The sequence below is a fragment of the Pistacia vera genome, unplaced genomic scaffold (assembly GCF_008641045.1).
Source record: "Pistacia vera cultivar Batoury unplaced genomic scaffold, PisVer_v2 Contig549, whole genome shotgun sequence".
Classification (NCBI taxonomy): domain Eukaryota; kingdom Viridiplantae; phylum Streptophyta; class Magnoliopsida; order Sapindales; family Anacardiaceae; genus Pistacia; species Pistacia vera.
In genome coordinates, this window is record NW_022196389.1 from 1286422 (window position 1) to 1304608 (window position 18187).

The following is an 18187-nucleotide window of genomic DNA, read 5'->3' on the forward strand; positions in this document are numbered from 1 at the left end:
ATGACCATCTAACTCTAAGGCAACCCCCGAGCACACTCTTGAACAACTCAAAGAATCCACATTACCAATGAGCACTTGAAAATGGGAGGAAGAAATAATAGGGAAGCCCAAATGAATATCAACCAGCTCCTATAAGAAGTTGTGAGTAGACCCCCTATCCACCAATACCTCCGTCAGTTAGCCCCTAATATTCCCATGCAATCGGATTGTACTAGGACTACGTTGCCCCATGAAGGCGTGAAAAATAATAGCTGCCACTTCTGGTTCCTCGACTAGATTAGAGGTCTCCTGATCCTCAACCACAATCTCCTCCATTGAGTCATCGACCACTGTCGGCAAATAAAATTTGGCTTTGCAACGATGCCCTCGATGAAAACATCTGTCACAATTAAAACAAAGGCCCTGTTCATGATGCTCTTGAATTTGAGTCGCGGTTAGTTGCTTTACTGGAACAGAAGATGTCTGTGGAGAAGGTAGCACCTTTATCCGTTAAGGAGCAGGTGGAGTCGGTAATAATGGAGGCAATGAGCTGTAGTTGGCTTTTAGAGGAGCCCATGAGCGAGAAGCAAACAGATGTCGTATTGGCTGCCTCAAATCCTTTAACTTATCCTCTTGCAAATGGGCTAGGTCGAAAGCTTGCATGAGGGATTGCGGACAACAAGACCGAACTTCCCATTGAATTTCTGGCTTCAGGCTAAACACAAAACAACTTAACAAAAAAGATTTCAAGAGACCAGAGACTTGCGTCAACAATTCCTCAAACGAGGACTGATAATTATTAACGAAACCAATCTGGCATAGTTTAGAGAGCTCACCCTGATAATCCACAAACTTAGAAGGGCCAAAACGAAGCTATAGAGCATGCATTCAATGGCTTGATGGAGCAAGATTTTGTTGCAAATTGGTCAATGAGGGCTGGTTGAGCAAGATTCAGTGACAAATTTGTCAAGCGGCCTAGTGAAATCACTCTCATAGTAGATGCAACTGTTTTTTAACCCGGAAACACCAAAAGAATTAGAAATTATTCCGGTGACGGTCTCGTGTGAGGATGTTATGTTTGAGTTTTCATCTCATTTAAAGAGTTCTATATGGACAATGTTGGACAATTCAAGCAAATGTAAATCTGAAGGGTTCCTGATAGGAATTTATATTGAATAATTAGGCAATTTTAGGGAGATTAGTAATTTTTAATTTTTCGCAACTCAAAATAAAGATTCTCTACTTCTTTGTAACTATAGTTAATTACTGATCCCTTCCCATACAAAAGTTGCTCGTGTTTTTGCATCTAATATACAGTTAGTTCCTATGGATAATCTACTCTGTATGAGGGAGTAGTACCTCCAAAGCAATTGAGAGAGTTGAGAAAAACTTGCATGCCTTTCTTATTATGATGAAGCAATATAATAACCCTAAAATAATAAAGTCTTAATAATCCAACTAATGCCCAACATAAGGAATAATAACATCAATTAACCAAAACTAATGACAATAACATAAAAATAACTCTGCTACTCAACGCCCCATGCTGTAATCCTTTGCCCGTGCAGGAGCTTGTTGAGTCCTTGTAGGATAACTTCCTACAACTCCATCCTCCCTACCCTCTCCTCTGCTGGGTTCCTATCAATACTCCCTTGTTCCACTTCAACCTTGTCCTCAAGGTTCTGAGACAACTCCTTAGATAACCTTGAATGCTGCAGCATCCTCCCAAGAGGTGTCTTCTAGTGGTAAGCCATGCCATTGAACTAACAGTTGTGGCACTCAACCCCTTTACATGACACAATTTGGTGGCCAAGCACGGCGAGGGGAGGATGTGGTGGCTGTCCTCGGTAGACCAAAGGAGGTAATTGCAAGGGTGTGACTGTCGGAACAGCCACACGATTTCAGCAAAGACACAAGAAATACAGGCTGTATTTTGGACCCTTCCGGCAAAGCCAACTTGTAAGCAACTTTGCCAACCCGCTTTAGAATTGCAAAGGGTCCATGTATTGCCGCTCGAGCTTGGAATAACCTGCCACTCATCGATAGTTGACGATAAGGGTGCAATTTCAGGTACACCTCTGACCCACTTAAATTCCATAGGTCGCCGCATTTGTCAACTTGGCTAACCATATGTTGCTGAGTGCACCCAAGTTTTCCTTTAACTCTTTCAAAATGCGGTCACGGGAGCTAAGTTCAAAGTCTACTACATCCACATTTGATTCACCCAGCACATAAGGTCAGACACCGGAGGCTCCCTGCCATACACTAGAAGTAAAAGGTGCGGTTCTGGTTGAAGTGTGGAATGAAGTGTTATAGTAGAATTCTGCATAAGGAAGGAAATCCAACCACTTATCCTGCTGGTCCATCACAAAGTAGCGCAAGTATTACTCAAGGAAGCTATTTGTTACCTCTGTTTGGCCGTCCATTTGCGGATGATAAGCTTAACTGTGGAGGAGGGTGGTGCCACTGAGCTGAAACAATTCTTGCCAAAAGTTGCTCAAAAAGACAGGGTCCTAATCACTGAGAATTGTCTTAGGTAAGTTGTGGAGTTTATAAACTAAATGAACAAACAAAGTAACAACTTTGGCTACCGTAAACCCACGCGGGGGGTCCAAAATGCGTATATTTGGTCAAGCGATCTACCACCACTAAGATGACCGAAAACCCAGATGACAAAGGCAACCCCGTGTAAAATCAAGAGCTACCTCCTCCAAATCTGAGCTGGTATAGGCAAGGGTTGCAGAAGGCCCCCAGGAGAGCAAGCTTGGTACTTGGCTGATTACACACGACACCCTTGAATGAAATCCTTGACGTCTTTGCCCATATTACGCCAGCAAAAGTTTAAAGCCAGTGTATTTAGAGTTTTTCGGAACCACCATGACTGCCCAAGGGTGTGGCATGAAACTCCATGAGAAGTTTTGTTGCCTCAAGGATCCCACTGTTGGAACCACCACATGACCATGATAAAACAATAATCTATCATGAAGACTATACCAGGAGGCCCATGGTGCTGCTATGAAAGTCAGCTAGTAAAGTCGCAAATGAGCATCTACTGCTAAACTGTCGCAGATGTTTTGTAAAATTTCAAAAGTAGGAACTAACAAGGCTAAAAAATATACTCGACCGAAGGTAGTTCATCGCGAATTGGCGCAAAAGGGCATCGAATGTGATGTTGTCCTTTCCCCGCTTATAACTCACTACAAAATCAAAACCCAATAATTTAACCAAATAAGTTTGTTGTTCAGGGGTTTGAACTACTTGTGTAAGAAGGTTGTAGAGGCTTTGCTGATCGGTACAAATGATAAACTTTGGCCCAACAAATATGGGCGCCAGCACACAATTGCTTCAGTAACTGCACATAATTCATATTGTGGGTAACGTTTTTCTGAAGTTCTATGTGCTTTTACGAAGCTTGAGATGGGAGAATATGTTTGCCATCCCAACCGGGTGAAATTGTGGCAGGTTTCCTGTTCATTTGTTGATAAGATTTGATTTTGTTTTGTTTAGGCCTTATTTTTTCCAGGCTCCTCTTGTAAAGGATTCTTCCATGTAATTATGTAGCCTTTGTACAGTTGTTTCATTGGGCATGTCCAATGTTAGAGTTGACGAATTCTATTTAACGTTTAAGTACCCATTTTTAAAGATGCAGTTGAATGATTTACCAAGTTGTTCTAACACAGTCAACTTTACAACAAATCAATAATAATCAAACTGTAAATGTAAAGCACATCAATATATACATGGTTCGGTTAAATTCATTTTTAGCCTACATCCATGAGACTTCATCTAAATAAAAGTAAATCCACTTATCAACAAACATTACAAGATATAGTTCACAGTTGATTTTAGCTACAGCAAGAGAACTCTTTGTTCTATTTGCACTAAACATCACCTTTTGAAACTCTAATGTCTTGTTGTACCACGGATCTCTTCACACTAGGTTCACTCCTGGAAAATGCTTGAGCTCCATCCAAGCTTCAGTCGCAGAAAACACACTCCAGCATCAGCAAAGGAACCATGTTCCAGCCACCATTCAACAATGAAGATAAACAAAAAAGTTTTTAGCATAAATCCATATAAAATAACCTAATCAAGAATAACTCTCTGAAAAGTTCAAAGCACTCCAAAGAACAAAAATAAATATTACATAGAATTTGAGAAATTTCAGAAGGATCAATGGATGAAGTTACACTTACCTGTGCATCTGTAAGCTGTGTGATATTGGATTGAACGTAGAAAAGCGATGGCATAGGCCATGAATTTGATGAGATCTGCAAAACCCTAGTTATGGTTCTGAGGGTGCTTTTGGGGGATTATTTTTATATTGATCTAATTTCTTAGTCATTGTAATTAGCCATAAAATGAATGAACCATCTAAAATCACATTATAAGTGGACACATAAAAATAATGTGATGTCTCTTTCTCACCTAAATATTTCTCATGACTTATATATGTTTATATCACATAATTTTAACGAGTGTTGTTAAAAAAGAGAAAAGTAAACTCATTGATAAAGAAATCCAATGTTTTCTTCTGATTTACAATGTTAGGGAAAAACGGAATGAAAACTCCTTGTTTTTCTTTCTCATGATAACTTGAAAAAGTTTTGGAAGATATCTCTAGTGGTGGAATAATGTCCCCAAATTTTGAAGGAACATACTTTGGCAAGAATTGTTTGGAGATGTAGCAGATATCTCTCTGGTAAGTTTTACGCACTAAAGAAAAAGTATTTGAGCATCTAAAATTGCTCTTGTAATCGTATCTGGTAAGTTTTACAGCACTAAAGAAATTGTATCCAAGTACAAACACATTCTCTGAATCAGTTTGCAAATGTTCCATGAGGCAATCAAGATGTTTGAGGCGATAGAGCAATTCTTTCCTAAATCTGACGCAGAAATCATTCCAGTGAAATTTTCAGCAACTTCTTTCAGGAAGCCTTCTGTATTCTTTCACGTGTCCATTCAACAATAATCCTTCCAATTAGATACTTTCCATATATTTTATTGCTAAAGGCATGACAACTGGAAGAACAATTTCTCTCAATTAAATTAAAAAAATACTGTATATATCCAATTAATTTACTTCACTTAATAATTATAAATAAACAAGTAAATAAATCTTTTAAGGATACAGAAACCAAATCGAACTACTTAACCTAAACGGTACTTGAGACTCTTTCCTAATTTTGTTCTGATTAGAAATCCTTAAATTATCTTTCTATATGCAAGTCTATATATATATATATAATATTCCTCATCATCAATCTCATATTTCCCATCTTTTATCTTCTCTTCATTGTTTTATCTCTTTCGTTTTCTCTTTTAGCAATTAATCCATGGCAAATCATCAAGAACAAGAAAGTTTTACTGTCGTGGGTTATCCGGTTAACCCCCAAAAACCCCAACCATTGCTACCAGTCTCTTGGCCACGATCAACAGCGGCCACCACTGCCAATGACCACTCACACCACAACTCTCCAGAAAACCAGAACACGAATAAGACCTGGAAAGCCTTGAGCTGCAAGAAAATTGTTGTAATTGTAGCTTCCTCTGTAGCACTTCTGCTGCTAATTGCTTCAATTCTTATCTATTTTGCAATTTTTGTACATGGAAGATTTCTTCCCCCCTCGTTTAAAGTCGATTCACTCCGTATAACTCCCTTCGATATATTTCCTTCTCAGTTAACAACCAATTGGAACATAACTTTCTCCGTCACAAATCCGAATCATCAATCACTCAGGATGTTTTACAGAGATGTCAAGGTTTCAATTTTGTACAAGGAGAAAAACATCTCGTCCGTGGCGATTGAACCTTTCTTTTTAAATCTTAATGGAAAGCCACTAGCTGGCCACTTAAAGACTATTACCAATGGCTTGATGGAGCAAGATTTTGTTGCAAATTGGTCAAGTGAGGGCTTGGTTGAGCAAGATTCAGTGACAAATTTGTCAAGCGGCCTAGTGAAATTCACTCTCATAGTAGATGCAACTGTTTTTGTTAACCCGGAAACACCAAAAGAATTAGAAATTATTCCGGTGACGGTCTCGTGTGAGGATGTTATGTTTGAGTTTTCATCTCATTTAAAGAGTTCTATATGGACAATGTTGGACAATTCAAGCAAATGTAAATCTGAATGGGTTCCTGATAGGAATTTATATTGAATAATTAGGCAATTTTACGGAGATTAGTAATTTTTAATTTTTCGCAACTCAAAATAAAGATTCTCTACTTCTTTGTAACTATAGTTAATTACTGATCCCTTCCCATACAAAAGTTGCTAGTGTTTTTGCATCTAATATACAGTTAGTTCCTATGGGATAATCTACTCTGTATGAGGGAGTAGTACCTCCAAAGCAATTGAGAGAGTTGAGAAAAACTTGCATGCCTTTCTTATTATGATGAAGCAATATAAATAACCCTAAAATAATAAAGTCTTAATAATCCAACTAATGCCCAACATAAGGAATAATAACATCAATTAACCAAAACTAATGACAATAACATAAAAATAACTCTGCTACTCAACGCCCCATGCTGTAATCCTTTGCCCGTGCAGGAGCTTGTTGAGTCCTTGTAGGATAACTTCCTACAACTCCATCCTCCCTACCCTCTCCTCTTGCTGGGTTCCTATCAATACTCCCTTGTTCCACTTCAACCTTGTCCTCAAGGTTCTGAGACAACTTCCTGTAGATAACCTTGAATGCTGCAGCATCCTCCCAAGAGGTGTCTTCTAGTGGTAAGCCATGCCATTGAACTAACAGTTGTGGCACATCAACCCCTTTACATGACACAATTTGGTGGCCAAGCACGGCGAGGGGAGTGATGTGTGGATGTCCTCGGTAGACCAAAGGAGGTAATTGCAAGGGTGTGACTGTCGGAACAGCCGAACACGATTTCAGTAAAGACACAAGAAATACAGGCTGTATTTTGGACCCTTCCGGCAAAGCCAACTTGTAAACAACTTTGCCAACCCGCTTTAGAATTGCAAAGGGTCTAGAGTATTGCCGCTCGAGCTTGGAATAAGCCTAGCCACTCATCGATAGTTGACGATAAGGGTGCAATTTCAGGTACACCTGCTGACCCACTTCAAATTCCATAGGTCGCCGGCATTTGTCAACTTGGCTAACCATATGTTGCTGAGTGCGACCCAAGTTTTCCTTTAACTCTTTCAAAATGCGGTCACGGGAGCTAAGTTCAAAGTCTACTACATCCACATTTGATTCACCCAGCACATAAGGTCAGATCATCGGAGGCTCCCTGCCATACACTAGAAGTAAAAGGTGCGGTTCTGGTTGAAGTGTGGAATGAAGTGTTATAGTAGAATTCTGCATAAGGAAGGAAATCCAACCACTTATCCTGCTGGTCCATCACAAAGTAGCGCAAGTATTACTCAAGGAACTGATTTGTTACCTCTGTTTGGCCGTCCATTTGCGGATGATAAGCTTAACTGTGGAGGAGGGTGGTGCCACTGAGCTGAAACAATTCTTGCCAAAAGTTGCTCAAAAAGACAGGGTCCTAATCACTGAGAATTGTCTTAGGTAAGTTGTGGAGTTTATAAACTAAATGAACAAACAAAGTAACAACTTTGGCTAACGTAACACTGAGCTGAAACAATTCTTGCCAAAAGTTGCTCAAAAAGATAGGGTCCTAATCACTGAGAATTGTCTTAGGTAAGTTGTGGAGTTTATAAACTAAATGAACAAACAAAGTAACAACTTTGGCTACCGTAAACCCACGGGGAGGGGTCCAAAATGCGTATATTTGGTCAAGCAATCTACCACCACTAAGATGACCGAAAACCCAGATGACAAAGGCAACCCCGTGTAAAATCAAGAGCTACCTCCTCCCAAATCTGAGCTGGTATAGGCAAGGGTTGCAGAAGGCCCCCAGGAGAGCAAGCTTGGTACTTGGCCTGATTACACACGACACCCTTGAATGAAATCCTTGACGTCTTTGCCCATATTACGCCAGCAAAAGTTTAAAGCCAGTGTATTTAGAGTTTTTCGATAACCACCATGATTGCCCAAGGGTGTGGCATGAAACTCCATGAGAAGTTTTGTTGCCTCAAGGATCCCACGGTTGGAACCACCACATGACCATGATAAAACAATAATCTATCATGAAGACTATAACCAGGAGGCCCAATGGTGCTGCTATGAAAGTCAGCTAGTAAAGTCGCACAATGAGCATCTACTGCTAAACTGTCGCAGATGTTTTGTAAAATTTCAAAAGTAGGAACTAACAAGGCTAAAAAATATTACTCGACCGAAGGTAGTTCATCAGCGAATTGGCGCAAAAGGGCATCGAATGTGATGTTGTCCTTTCCCCGCTTATAACTCACTACAAAATCAAAACCCAATAATTTAACCAAATAAGTTTGTTGTTCAGGGGTTTGAACTACCTGTGTAAGAAGGTTGTAAAGGCTTTGCTGATCGGTACAAATGATAAACTTATGGCCCAACAAATATTGGTGCCAGCACACAATTGCTTCAGTAACAGCACATAATTCCCTGGCATACACAGAGGTGCGTTCCATCCTCGAAGTTAACTTCTTACTAAAATAGGCAATGGGATGCTTGTGCTGCATGAGTACCGCCCCAATACCTTGCCCAGAGGCATCAGTTTCAATCACTAAAGTCTTAGCAAAATTCGGCAAGGCAAGTACAGGTGCCTCAGTCATGGCACACTTCAGGTTGTCAAATGCTTGTTGTGCTTCCATAGTTCGGCAAAATTTATCTTTTTGTAGGAGGGACATTAGTGGTGCTGCAATGTGAGCATACCCATGCACAAACCAGCGATAATACCCTATCAAACCCAAAAACCCCCTCAACTGGCGAACATTGGTCGAAGTTGACCACCTTGCCATGGCTTGAATCTTGGAGGGATTCGGCTCAACCCCTGCACCTAAGACAATATGGCCCAAGTAATCAATTCGGCTAACCCCAAACAAGCACCTTCCTCGATTCGCATAAAATTGATGAGCTTGTAAGCAATTAAGGACCATAGTTAGATGTTCAACATGTTTAGCCTCCCCCTTATTGTAAACCAGAATATCATCAAAGAAGATGATAATAAATTTCTGTAGGTATGGTCGAAAAAGATCATTTGTGGTAGCCTGAAAAGTGGCCGAGGCATTGGTAAGGCCGAAAGGCATCACCACAAATTCGTAATGGCTGTCATGGGTCCAAAAAATCATCTTTTCAATATCAGACTCTACTATCCTTATCTGGTGGTAACCCAAACGCAAATCAATTTTGGTAAAAATTGTTGTGCCAAACAATTCATCAAGCAATTCATTGACAATAAGGATTGGGAATTTGTCTGGCATTGTCAACTGATTAAGAGCCTGATAGTCCACACAGAATCACCAAGACCCATCCCACTTTTTCACCGACAAGACTAGGGATGAAAAGGGGCTTCGGCTTGGTCGAATAATGCCACTAGCAAGCATGTTATGGACCATGTGCTCCAACTTCCGTTTTTGGAAGTGAGGGTAACGATAAAGACGCACGCTAACTAGTTCAACGCTTAACCGGAGCGGAATGTGATGATTATAGGCCGTTGAGGAGGCAACCTAAAGGGAGTATCAAAAACTAAGAGAGGAGAGTGGTTGGTTAAACCGTAAAGGTGATAAGTATCAACCACTGAATGTACCCGAAGAAGTCGTTCCAATTGGTGCAAGTGAAAGGGTTCTACACTCTGTGATTGTTTACCTTGCAAGGTCAAGGCATGGCCAAACCAAGTGAAAGACATAGTGAGGGCTTTGTAATCCATAACAACTAGCCCCAAGGTGGCTAACCACTGCACCCCCAACACCATATCAACCCCATGGATTGGAAGAACAAACAAATCAACAGAAAAGAAATGACCATCTAACTCCAAGGCAACCCCCGACCACACTCTTGAACAACTCAAAGAATCCACATTGCCAATGAGCACTTGAAAATGGGAGGAAGAAACAATAGGGAAACCCAAATGAATAGCAACCAGCTCCTATAAAAAGTTGTGAGTAGACCCCCTATCCACCAATACCTCCGTCAGTTGGCCCCTAATATTCCCATGCAATCGGATTGTACTAAGACTACATTGCCCCATGAAGGCGTGAAAAATGATAGCTGCCACTTCTGGTTCCTCGACCAGATTAGAGGTCTCCTGATCCTCAGCCACAATCTCCTCCTTGGAGTCATCGACCATTGTCAGCAAATAAAATTTGGCCTTGCAACGATGCCCTCGATGAAAACATCTGTCACAATTAAAACAAAGGCCCCGTTCATGATGCTCTTGAATTTGAGTCGCGGTTAGTTGCTTCACTGGAACAGAAGATGGCTGTGGAGAAGGTAGCACCTTTATCTGTTAAGGAGCAGGTGGAGTCGGTAATAATGGAGGCAAGGAGCTGTCGTTGGCTTTCAGAGGAGCCCATGAGCGAGAAGTAAACAGATGCCGTATTGGCTGCCTCAAATCCCTTAACTTATCCTCTTGCAAATGGGCTAGGTCGAAAGCTTGTGTGAGGGATTGCGGACAACAAGACCGAACTTCCCATTGAATTTCTGGCTTCAGGCCAAACACAAAACAACTTAACAAAAAAGATTTCAAGAGACCAAAGACTTGCGTCAACAATTCCTCAAACGAGGACTGATAATTATTAACGAAACCAATCTGGCATAGTTTAGAGAGCTCACCCTGATAATCCACAAACTTAGAAGGGCCAAAACGAAGCTATAGAGCATGCAGGAAAACCAACCAAGAAGGAAGCTAACCATTGGCGTGCATCCAACGATACCAAGAGAGATCAAGTCCGTCCATATGAAATGAGGAAACGATGAGGGGTTGTGCTGGTGGTGTGTCATGATCTGTTGCACCAGTATCAATAATCCAAGGTGAGAGGTGTGTGTGATGAGATGAGTGTGTGCGTGTGCTGAAGCAAGTGACCATACCAGAAACTCGAGAGTTGCTGACTTGAGGACTAGGAGAGGAAGAAGGTGGTTGTGTAATGGATAGTGAAGCCATGGCTGAACTAGTCTCCTTGGAATGCAAAAGAGAAAGCAATTGTTAGTATTAACTCCTGGTAAGCATCATTGATTCAGTTGAATCCTCCTCATGATCACCATCCGAGAGTACTCGGGAGTGAGTAACAGCTGCTGCAGTGCCTTTAGTTTTCCCATGGAGTTTATGGCCAGGTGGGTAACCATGCAATTTATAACATCTCTCAGCAATGTGGCCAGACATATTACAATGAGTGCATTGTGGTGGATGGGCATTTCCAACCTTAAAATAGTTTTCAAGAGAATGGCTAGGAATCTTACAGTAAGAGCAATATGGGCGATTAATTTTCTGGGGAGTAGACTTGGAGGAATATTTGCTAGAGTGAAAGGTTGGTCTGGCCATCATTGCCATAAGGTCAGGGGAAGTGGTAGAAGTAGTCATCAAATGTTGTCGTTCTTGTTGTTGGATCATGGAAAACACACGGTTAAGAGGTGGGAGAGGGTCAAGTAGCATTATTTGATCTTTGGTGTTTGAGAATGAATTAGACAACCCCATAAGGAATTGAATGACATAGTCTCGGTCATATCGGTTATGGAGGATTTTTAATTTTCCACATTCACAATCAGGAAGAGGGTCATAGATAGCAAGTTCATCCCACAAGGTTTTGAGATGACCGAAATAGGTATTGACATTGTCTTGGTTTTGAGATAAGCTGGCTAAGTCACGTTTGAGTTGAAAAATTCGAGGACCATTTTGATGGGTAAAACGATCCCTGAGTTCCAGCCACAACACCCTTGAATCATCAACTAAAGCAAGACTAGATTTCACAGATGGACTCACAGAATTCTGGAGCCACGAAACAACCAAGTCGTTGCACCTCTCCCAAGCTTCGAAAAGAAGGTCTGAGAGATCAGTGGGTTTAGGCAATGTTCTATTGATAAATGCAAGTTTGTTCTTCACACAAAGAGCTCAGGAAATCGTAGGAGACCAACTGACATAATTATCAGCAATCAAGAGTTTAGAAACAAGAGTAGCAGCTGGGTTATCGCCAGTCTCAATTCGGAATGGGTTAAGAGCGTCAGAAAAATTGAGATACTTGTTTTTGGCGGTTGTATCGTTGGAAGATTTGGAATCATCTTCTTCAGAGTTTGTATCGTTGGAAGATTTGGAATCATTTTCTTTATGAGCGTCGGCCATTGATCGACTGCTCTGATACCATGAAACAAAGGAAAACAAAACAGAGATGAAACAAAAGGAAAGAAAGGAAACGCGAAACAACAGAGAGAAATTTCCTCTGATATCTGGTTTATTGAATAATGCCAATGATACAGATATATACAAAAAATATCCTAACAAACTTATCCGATACAATGACAATACTATCCTTTATGTACAGCTTATTGCAGACTTTGTGTACAGCTCATTACAGAGACGACAAATAACAAATAAAACAGAGAAACAAAATTCAGTTAACCATGCCAGCCTTTTCTTCGTTGACGTGGTGCTGTGATGATTCATCCTCTAATATAAACTTTAGTATTAATGAAAAATTTGACACACACACTAAAAAGAATGCAGAGGAAGAAATGAAATGTTGCTTACTGTTGTAATGTATTATTCACTAATCAACGGCCTTTATACAGGTAAGACACTAACCAAAAAGGCAAAAAAATAACAACAGATTTGGCTATTTAGATAACTCGCACAAGATTGCTAATCCCATAGCCTAGGTAATACAATTTATCTACTCTCGGTTGAATAGGTAAGTGCAACCAATGGTTCCTAAAGATTCAGATTTAGGAGTAGGTAAAAGATGAAAGCCCCGAGTTTGCTTGTAATTTGCAAAAACGTTAATCCGAGTCTTGTTGACAGCTGCAGTTGAGACAGCCAGGTGAAGATACCACCAACTGATTGTGTGCTCCGCACTCCTTAAGATTTTCAATAACTTTCGAATTCTATGCATAATAACCACAACATAACAGAAACAATCTGTTAACACCGAAGAGGAAAAAAATAATTTCAGATAATAGCTTTCTCTCAAACATTGCAAAATGTGAATTGGTGGTTCCCAAACCAATCCCAATAACATCATTCCTAGTAAATTTCGAACTATAACAACAAGAATGCATTAAAACAACAAAAAATATTAAAAATAATAAGAATTAAAAAAAAAATGGTGACAAGACTAGACAAACCCATGGTACCTGAATGGTCTAGCCAAACTTGCCCGGGTATTAACCAAATTAGAAGGGGTAGGTGAAGGCTTGACATTATTGGAAACTGCAAATACATTAAATTTTACAAGAAGAATCCACTTGGCCACAACTTTAACAAAAACAAACATCTCTGAGCCATATATTGACCATGAACCCCAAAACTCCAAAGAACAAAAATAAATATTACATAAAATTTGAGAAATTTCAGAAGGATAAATTAAGAAAAATGCTATCCTTACAAAGACCCCATACAAAGAGAGCTACAAAGTGACATCATCCAGAAGAAAAAAACAAAGAAAAAATGGAAAAAGAGAGAGAAAGAGAGAGAGAGAGAGAGAGAGAGAGACAGAGAGAGAGAGAGAGAGAAATCATGAAAATCAAGGGTGATAATTATCTTTGTATGTCCCCTTTATATGTGTCTTTGTAAAACTAGCATTGCTTATAAATTAATGAGATTATAGTTACTTGTGCATCTGTAGGCTGAGTGATGTCGGATTGAACATAGCAAAGCGACGGCATAGGCCATGAATTTGATGAGATCCGCAAAACCTTAGTTATGGTTCTGAGGGTCCACTTGGGGGATTATTTTCATATTTATCTAACTTCTTCTATATTGCTAGTTAGCCTTAAAATGAATGAACTATCTAAAATCACATTATAAATCTTTCTTACCTAAATCTTTCTCATGTTTATATCACAATTTTAAAGAGTGTTGTTAAAAAGGAGAAAAGTAAACTCAGAAATAAAGAAATCCAATGTTTTGCTCTGATTTACAATGTTAGAAAAAAATGGAATGAAAACTCCTTGTTTTTCTTTCTCGTGATAACTTGAAAAAGTTTTGGAAGATATCTCCCTGGCAAGTTTTACGGCACTAAAGAAAAAGTCTCTGAGCATCTGAAATTGCTCTTCGAATATTTGTTAAGTTTTTCAGCACTGAAGAAATATTATACAGTTGAACCAGTTTCTTAACACTCACTTAACCAGTTTGCAAATGTTCCATGAGGCAATCAAGATGTTTGAGGCTGTAGAGCAATTCTTTCCTAAATCTGAAGCGGAAATCATTCTATGAAATTTTCAACAACTTCTTTCAGGAAACCTTTCTGTATTCTTTTACATGTCCATTCAACAATAATCCTTCCAATTGGATACTTTTCATTAGGGGTACTCAAAAGAACCGATTGAAACTAGAACCGGCGCGTACCCATGGTTTGGTTTAGGAACCGGCCGTCAACGGGTAGGTTCCGGTTCCAAATTTTTGGAACCGTTACTGTGCGGTTCCGGTTCCAGTTTCTATAGTTAGGAACCAAAACCAGAACCGGGAACCGAGACTAATATAAAATAAAATTAAAGAATAAAGGGGTTAATAAAAACTTTTGTAGAAAAAATAATGTGAATATATTTATATTTATATTTCATAAAATTTAAAGTAAGTTGGTTTGACTTTTGAGAATCTATCTTTACAAAGTAATGGAGTTTGTAATTTTGAATTTATAATTTATAGTTTTATTTTTGTTAACAAGTGCCAGGTGGGGGGTATTTGTAAGCTTTTAAGGGGTTTCTTGCCATTTTAAAAACTTTTGGGGGGTCATGAATTTTACAGGATACCCAAAAGGCCAGAACCGGAACGGTTCTGGATACCTAGGAATCGAAACCGTCGATTCTGATTCCTTCAAAAAATGCAGGGTACTCGAAATCTAACACCTCTACTTTCCATATATTTTATTGCTTGAGGCATGACAACTGGATTACTAGAAGAACAATTTCTCCCAACTGAAAAAAAAAAAAAATTACTAGAAGAACAATTTCTCCCAACTGAAAAAAAAAAAAAAAAAAAAAAAAAAGCCATTAGGTGTAAGTAGGTGTTTGCAGTGAAGGTTAATCTAGATGGATCAGTGGCATAGTTGAAAGCTCGATTGGTTGCTAAGGGTTATGCTTGTTAGTTGCTGATGGGGTTTACGCAGTGGAAAACAAAAATAAAATCCCCAACAACAACATTAAACCCAAGAACCTTATACCCGATTTACGTTATTTGCATATGAAATGATATTGAATATAAAATTTCCAGATTTCATACCAGCGTTTGGAGGCTCCTTCAATCAATACGAATTGCTCTTGCTCTAAGATAAGAGTGAACTCTCGGTATCCACACAAAGACAGGATGGCGATCGACTTGAGATCTCAAGTGCTAGCAAGACACACAAGCAAAAAAGAAGCATAATTTTTCTTCAAGAAAAATTCTCTTCTCCACCAAGAGAAAAACGTGAGACAGAGTGAGGTGAGTGGCTTGGATTTAATTAATGTGTTCTCCAATTTTATTTTAATTGTAAGTTGGCTTTTATATGCAACAAAAATTAAAACCTTAATCTAGTTAAGAATAAATTTATTCCATGACTAGAATAGTAAATCCTCATTACCAGCCAAGGTAATAATCCACATGGCATCTTATTCAAATTCAAATATGGTTTTCATATTCATATATTATCTTTATTAATATCATCAAATATTAATATTGAATATATATTTAAATTCAAATATGAATTTTGTATTTCATATATATTATCTTCACCAATATTAATATCCTCAAATATTAATATTAAATAGCTTTGAATAGAGCTATGTTAGGCTAGTGTCAAACTACATCAATTGGTGCATAAGGCACTCCGGTGATCTCAAGTCTAAGGATCACATGCACAACCATTCGTCAGAGGATTTATTCCATAGAGACTAGGGTTACCATCTATATGGAATCCTCTGGTGGGTCAGTCCAATGAACTTACCTACAGCAAGTACCCATGTGTCGCACCAGGTTGTCGACAAACAACCTTAACAATTGAGATCAGTCAATGTCTTTCGACTATGTCATTCAACACTATGATAGTCTTACCGTATTATCTGTGTCCTTGGTCAGAATAATACTAGGGCTATGGACATTTCTCGAATTGCCACCATATGTGATCATAAGGGTCTCACTATCAAGATTTGAAACACTTGATACCCTCGTCATGGTTCTACCATCCTAAGGACATATATCAATACACGCAATTATGATTTACATGATATAGAAGAAAATTGCNGTCGTGGACTATCCCGTTAACCCCAAAAAACCCCAACCATTGCTACCAGTCTCTTGGCCACGATCAACAGCGGCCACTACTGCCACAGACCACTCACACCACATCTCTCCAGAAAACCAGAACACGAACAAGACCTGGAAAGCCTTGAGCTGCAAGAAAATTGTTGTAATTGTAGCTTCCTCTGTAGCACTTCTGCTGCTAATTGCTTCAATTCTTATCTATTTTGCAATTTTTGTACATGGAAGATTTCTTCCCCCATCATTTAAAGTCAATTCGCTGCGTATAACTCCCTTCGATATCTTTCCTTCTCAGTTAACAACCAATTGGAACATAACTTTCTCCATCACAAATCCTAATCATCAACCACTCAGGATGTTTTACAGAGATGTCAAGGTTTCAATTTTCTACAAGGAGAAAAACATCTCGTCCGTGGCGATTGAACCTTTGTTTTTAAATCTTAATGGAAAGCCAATAGCTGGCTACTTAAAGAGTATTATCAATGGCTCGATGAAGCAAGATTTTGTTGCAAATTGGTCAAGTGAGGGCTTGGTTGAGCAAGATTCAGTGATAGATATGTCAAGCGGCCAAGTGAAATTCACTTTCATAGTAGATGCAACAGTTTTTGTTAATCCGGAAACACCAAAAGAATTAGAAATTATTCCGGTGACGGTCTCGTGTGAGGATGTTACGGTTGAATTTTCATCTCATTCAAAGAGTTCTATATGGACAATGTTGGACACTTCAAGCAAATGTAAATCTGAATGGGTTCCTGATAGGATCTTATATTGATTAATTAGGTAATTGTAGGGAGATTTGTAATTACAGTTAATTACTGGTTCCTTCCCATACAAAAGTTGCTCCGGTTTTTGCATCAGAAATACTCTTAGTTCCCTTTAAAAATTAATTAGATAGTTCCTTTGTTGACTTGCACTGGAAGATTTCATAGTTTAATGTGAAGAAAATATAAATTCCAGAAAATTCTGTTTTGTTATAAAAGAAAAACTCACGTCACTGACTCTGAATTTAACACATATCCGAATTCTAAGCTTCCTTAACATCCTCCCGCAAATTTTTACCCAACAGTTATGGCTTCGTATATTGATTTGTCTTACCATTTTATTTGAGAGATATTTTACATAAAAATACCTTTGATTCAGCATAAATATTATTCGATTTCGAACTTTATATCCCTTTGGAATCCTAGCAATGACTCATTTAGTTATACATATTGATGTTTGTCGTCCACATCATGTACTGTAAATGACGTCATGACTTTTTTAAGTGTAAAAGAATTTTTTTTTTGCTTAAAAAGTAAAATGAAACAAAAATCAACAAGCAAGTGAAATCATGGGTACAAGTCTTTAATCTATTCAACACAAGGAAGCAGGAAAAGAAAAACGTCTTTGAGGGAGTTCACAAGAACAAGTTGTTCTTGGACATCTTTTGGATAACCATTGTTCTTCAAAAAATGATTCTGGAATATCTGAAAAGGTTTGGAGATGGAGAGAGACTGAACTGGGGCCAACAGGGTGCCTGTATTGGGACTGCAGCTGCCTCTTTGCCAATTGTTTGGCTTATCAAGTGCGTACCTGCCCCTCAAAAGTCATTTTTCAGATTAAAATATTACAATGTATAACAGAACTCTTTTCAGATTTCTCAAGTGGAAGAAACATAGCTGTAAATTACAACAATATAATCTTTTCACTTATTTATGTACAAAGATGTTGCATTTTACTATAGAGAACATAGTGCGAACGTCTTCGGTTTTTCAATATCCAATAGTTATCGGCTCTTTTATCCTACTTTCAATTAATAAGGTCTTCATAATAAAAAATAAAGATATCCACATTAACTTTATTATATTTCGTAAGTTCCATTCAAGCATGCGAAAAAGAGGGGCCAGGTTGGCTTATACCATACCAAAAAAAAAAAAAAAAA

General features: G+C 38.8%; 1 protein-coding gene across 1 annotated transcript; it reads right to left on the reverse strand.

Moving 5' to 3' along the window:
* Positions 1-11031: 11031 nt before the first annotated feature.
* LOC116107876 lies at positions 11032-12156 on the reverse strand. The gene is made up of 2 exons (XM_031394151.1): positions 11956-12156; positions 11032-11913 (listed from the first exon to the last, which is right to left on the reverse strand). Exons 1-2 carry the CDS (start codon positions 12154-12156, stop codon positions 11032-11034), a joined length of 1083 nt encoding a protein of 360 aa, XP_031250011.1.
* Between the last annotated feature and the right edge of the window lie 6031 nt (positions 12157-18187).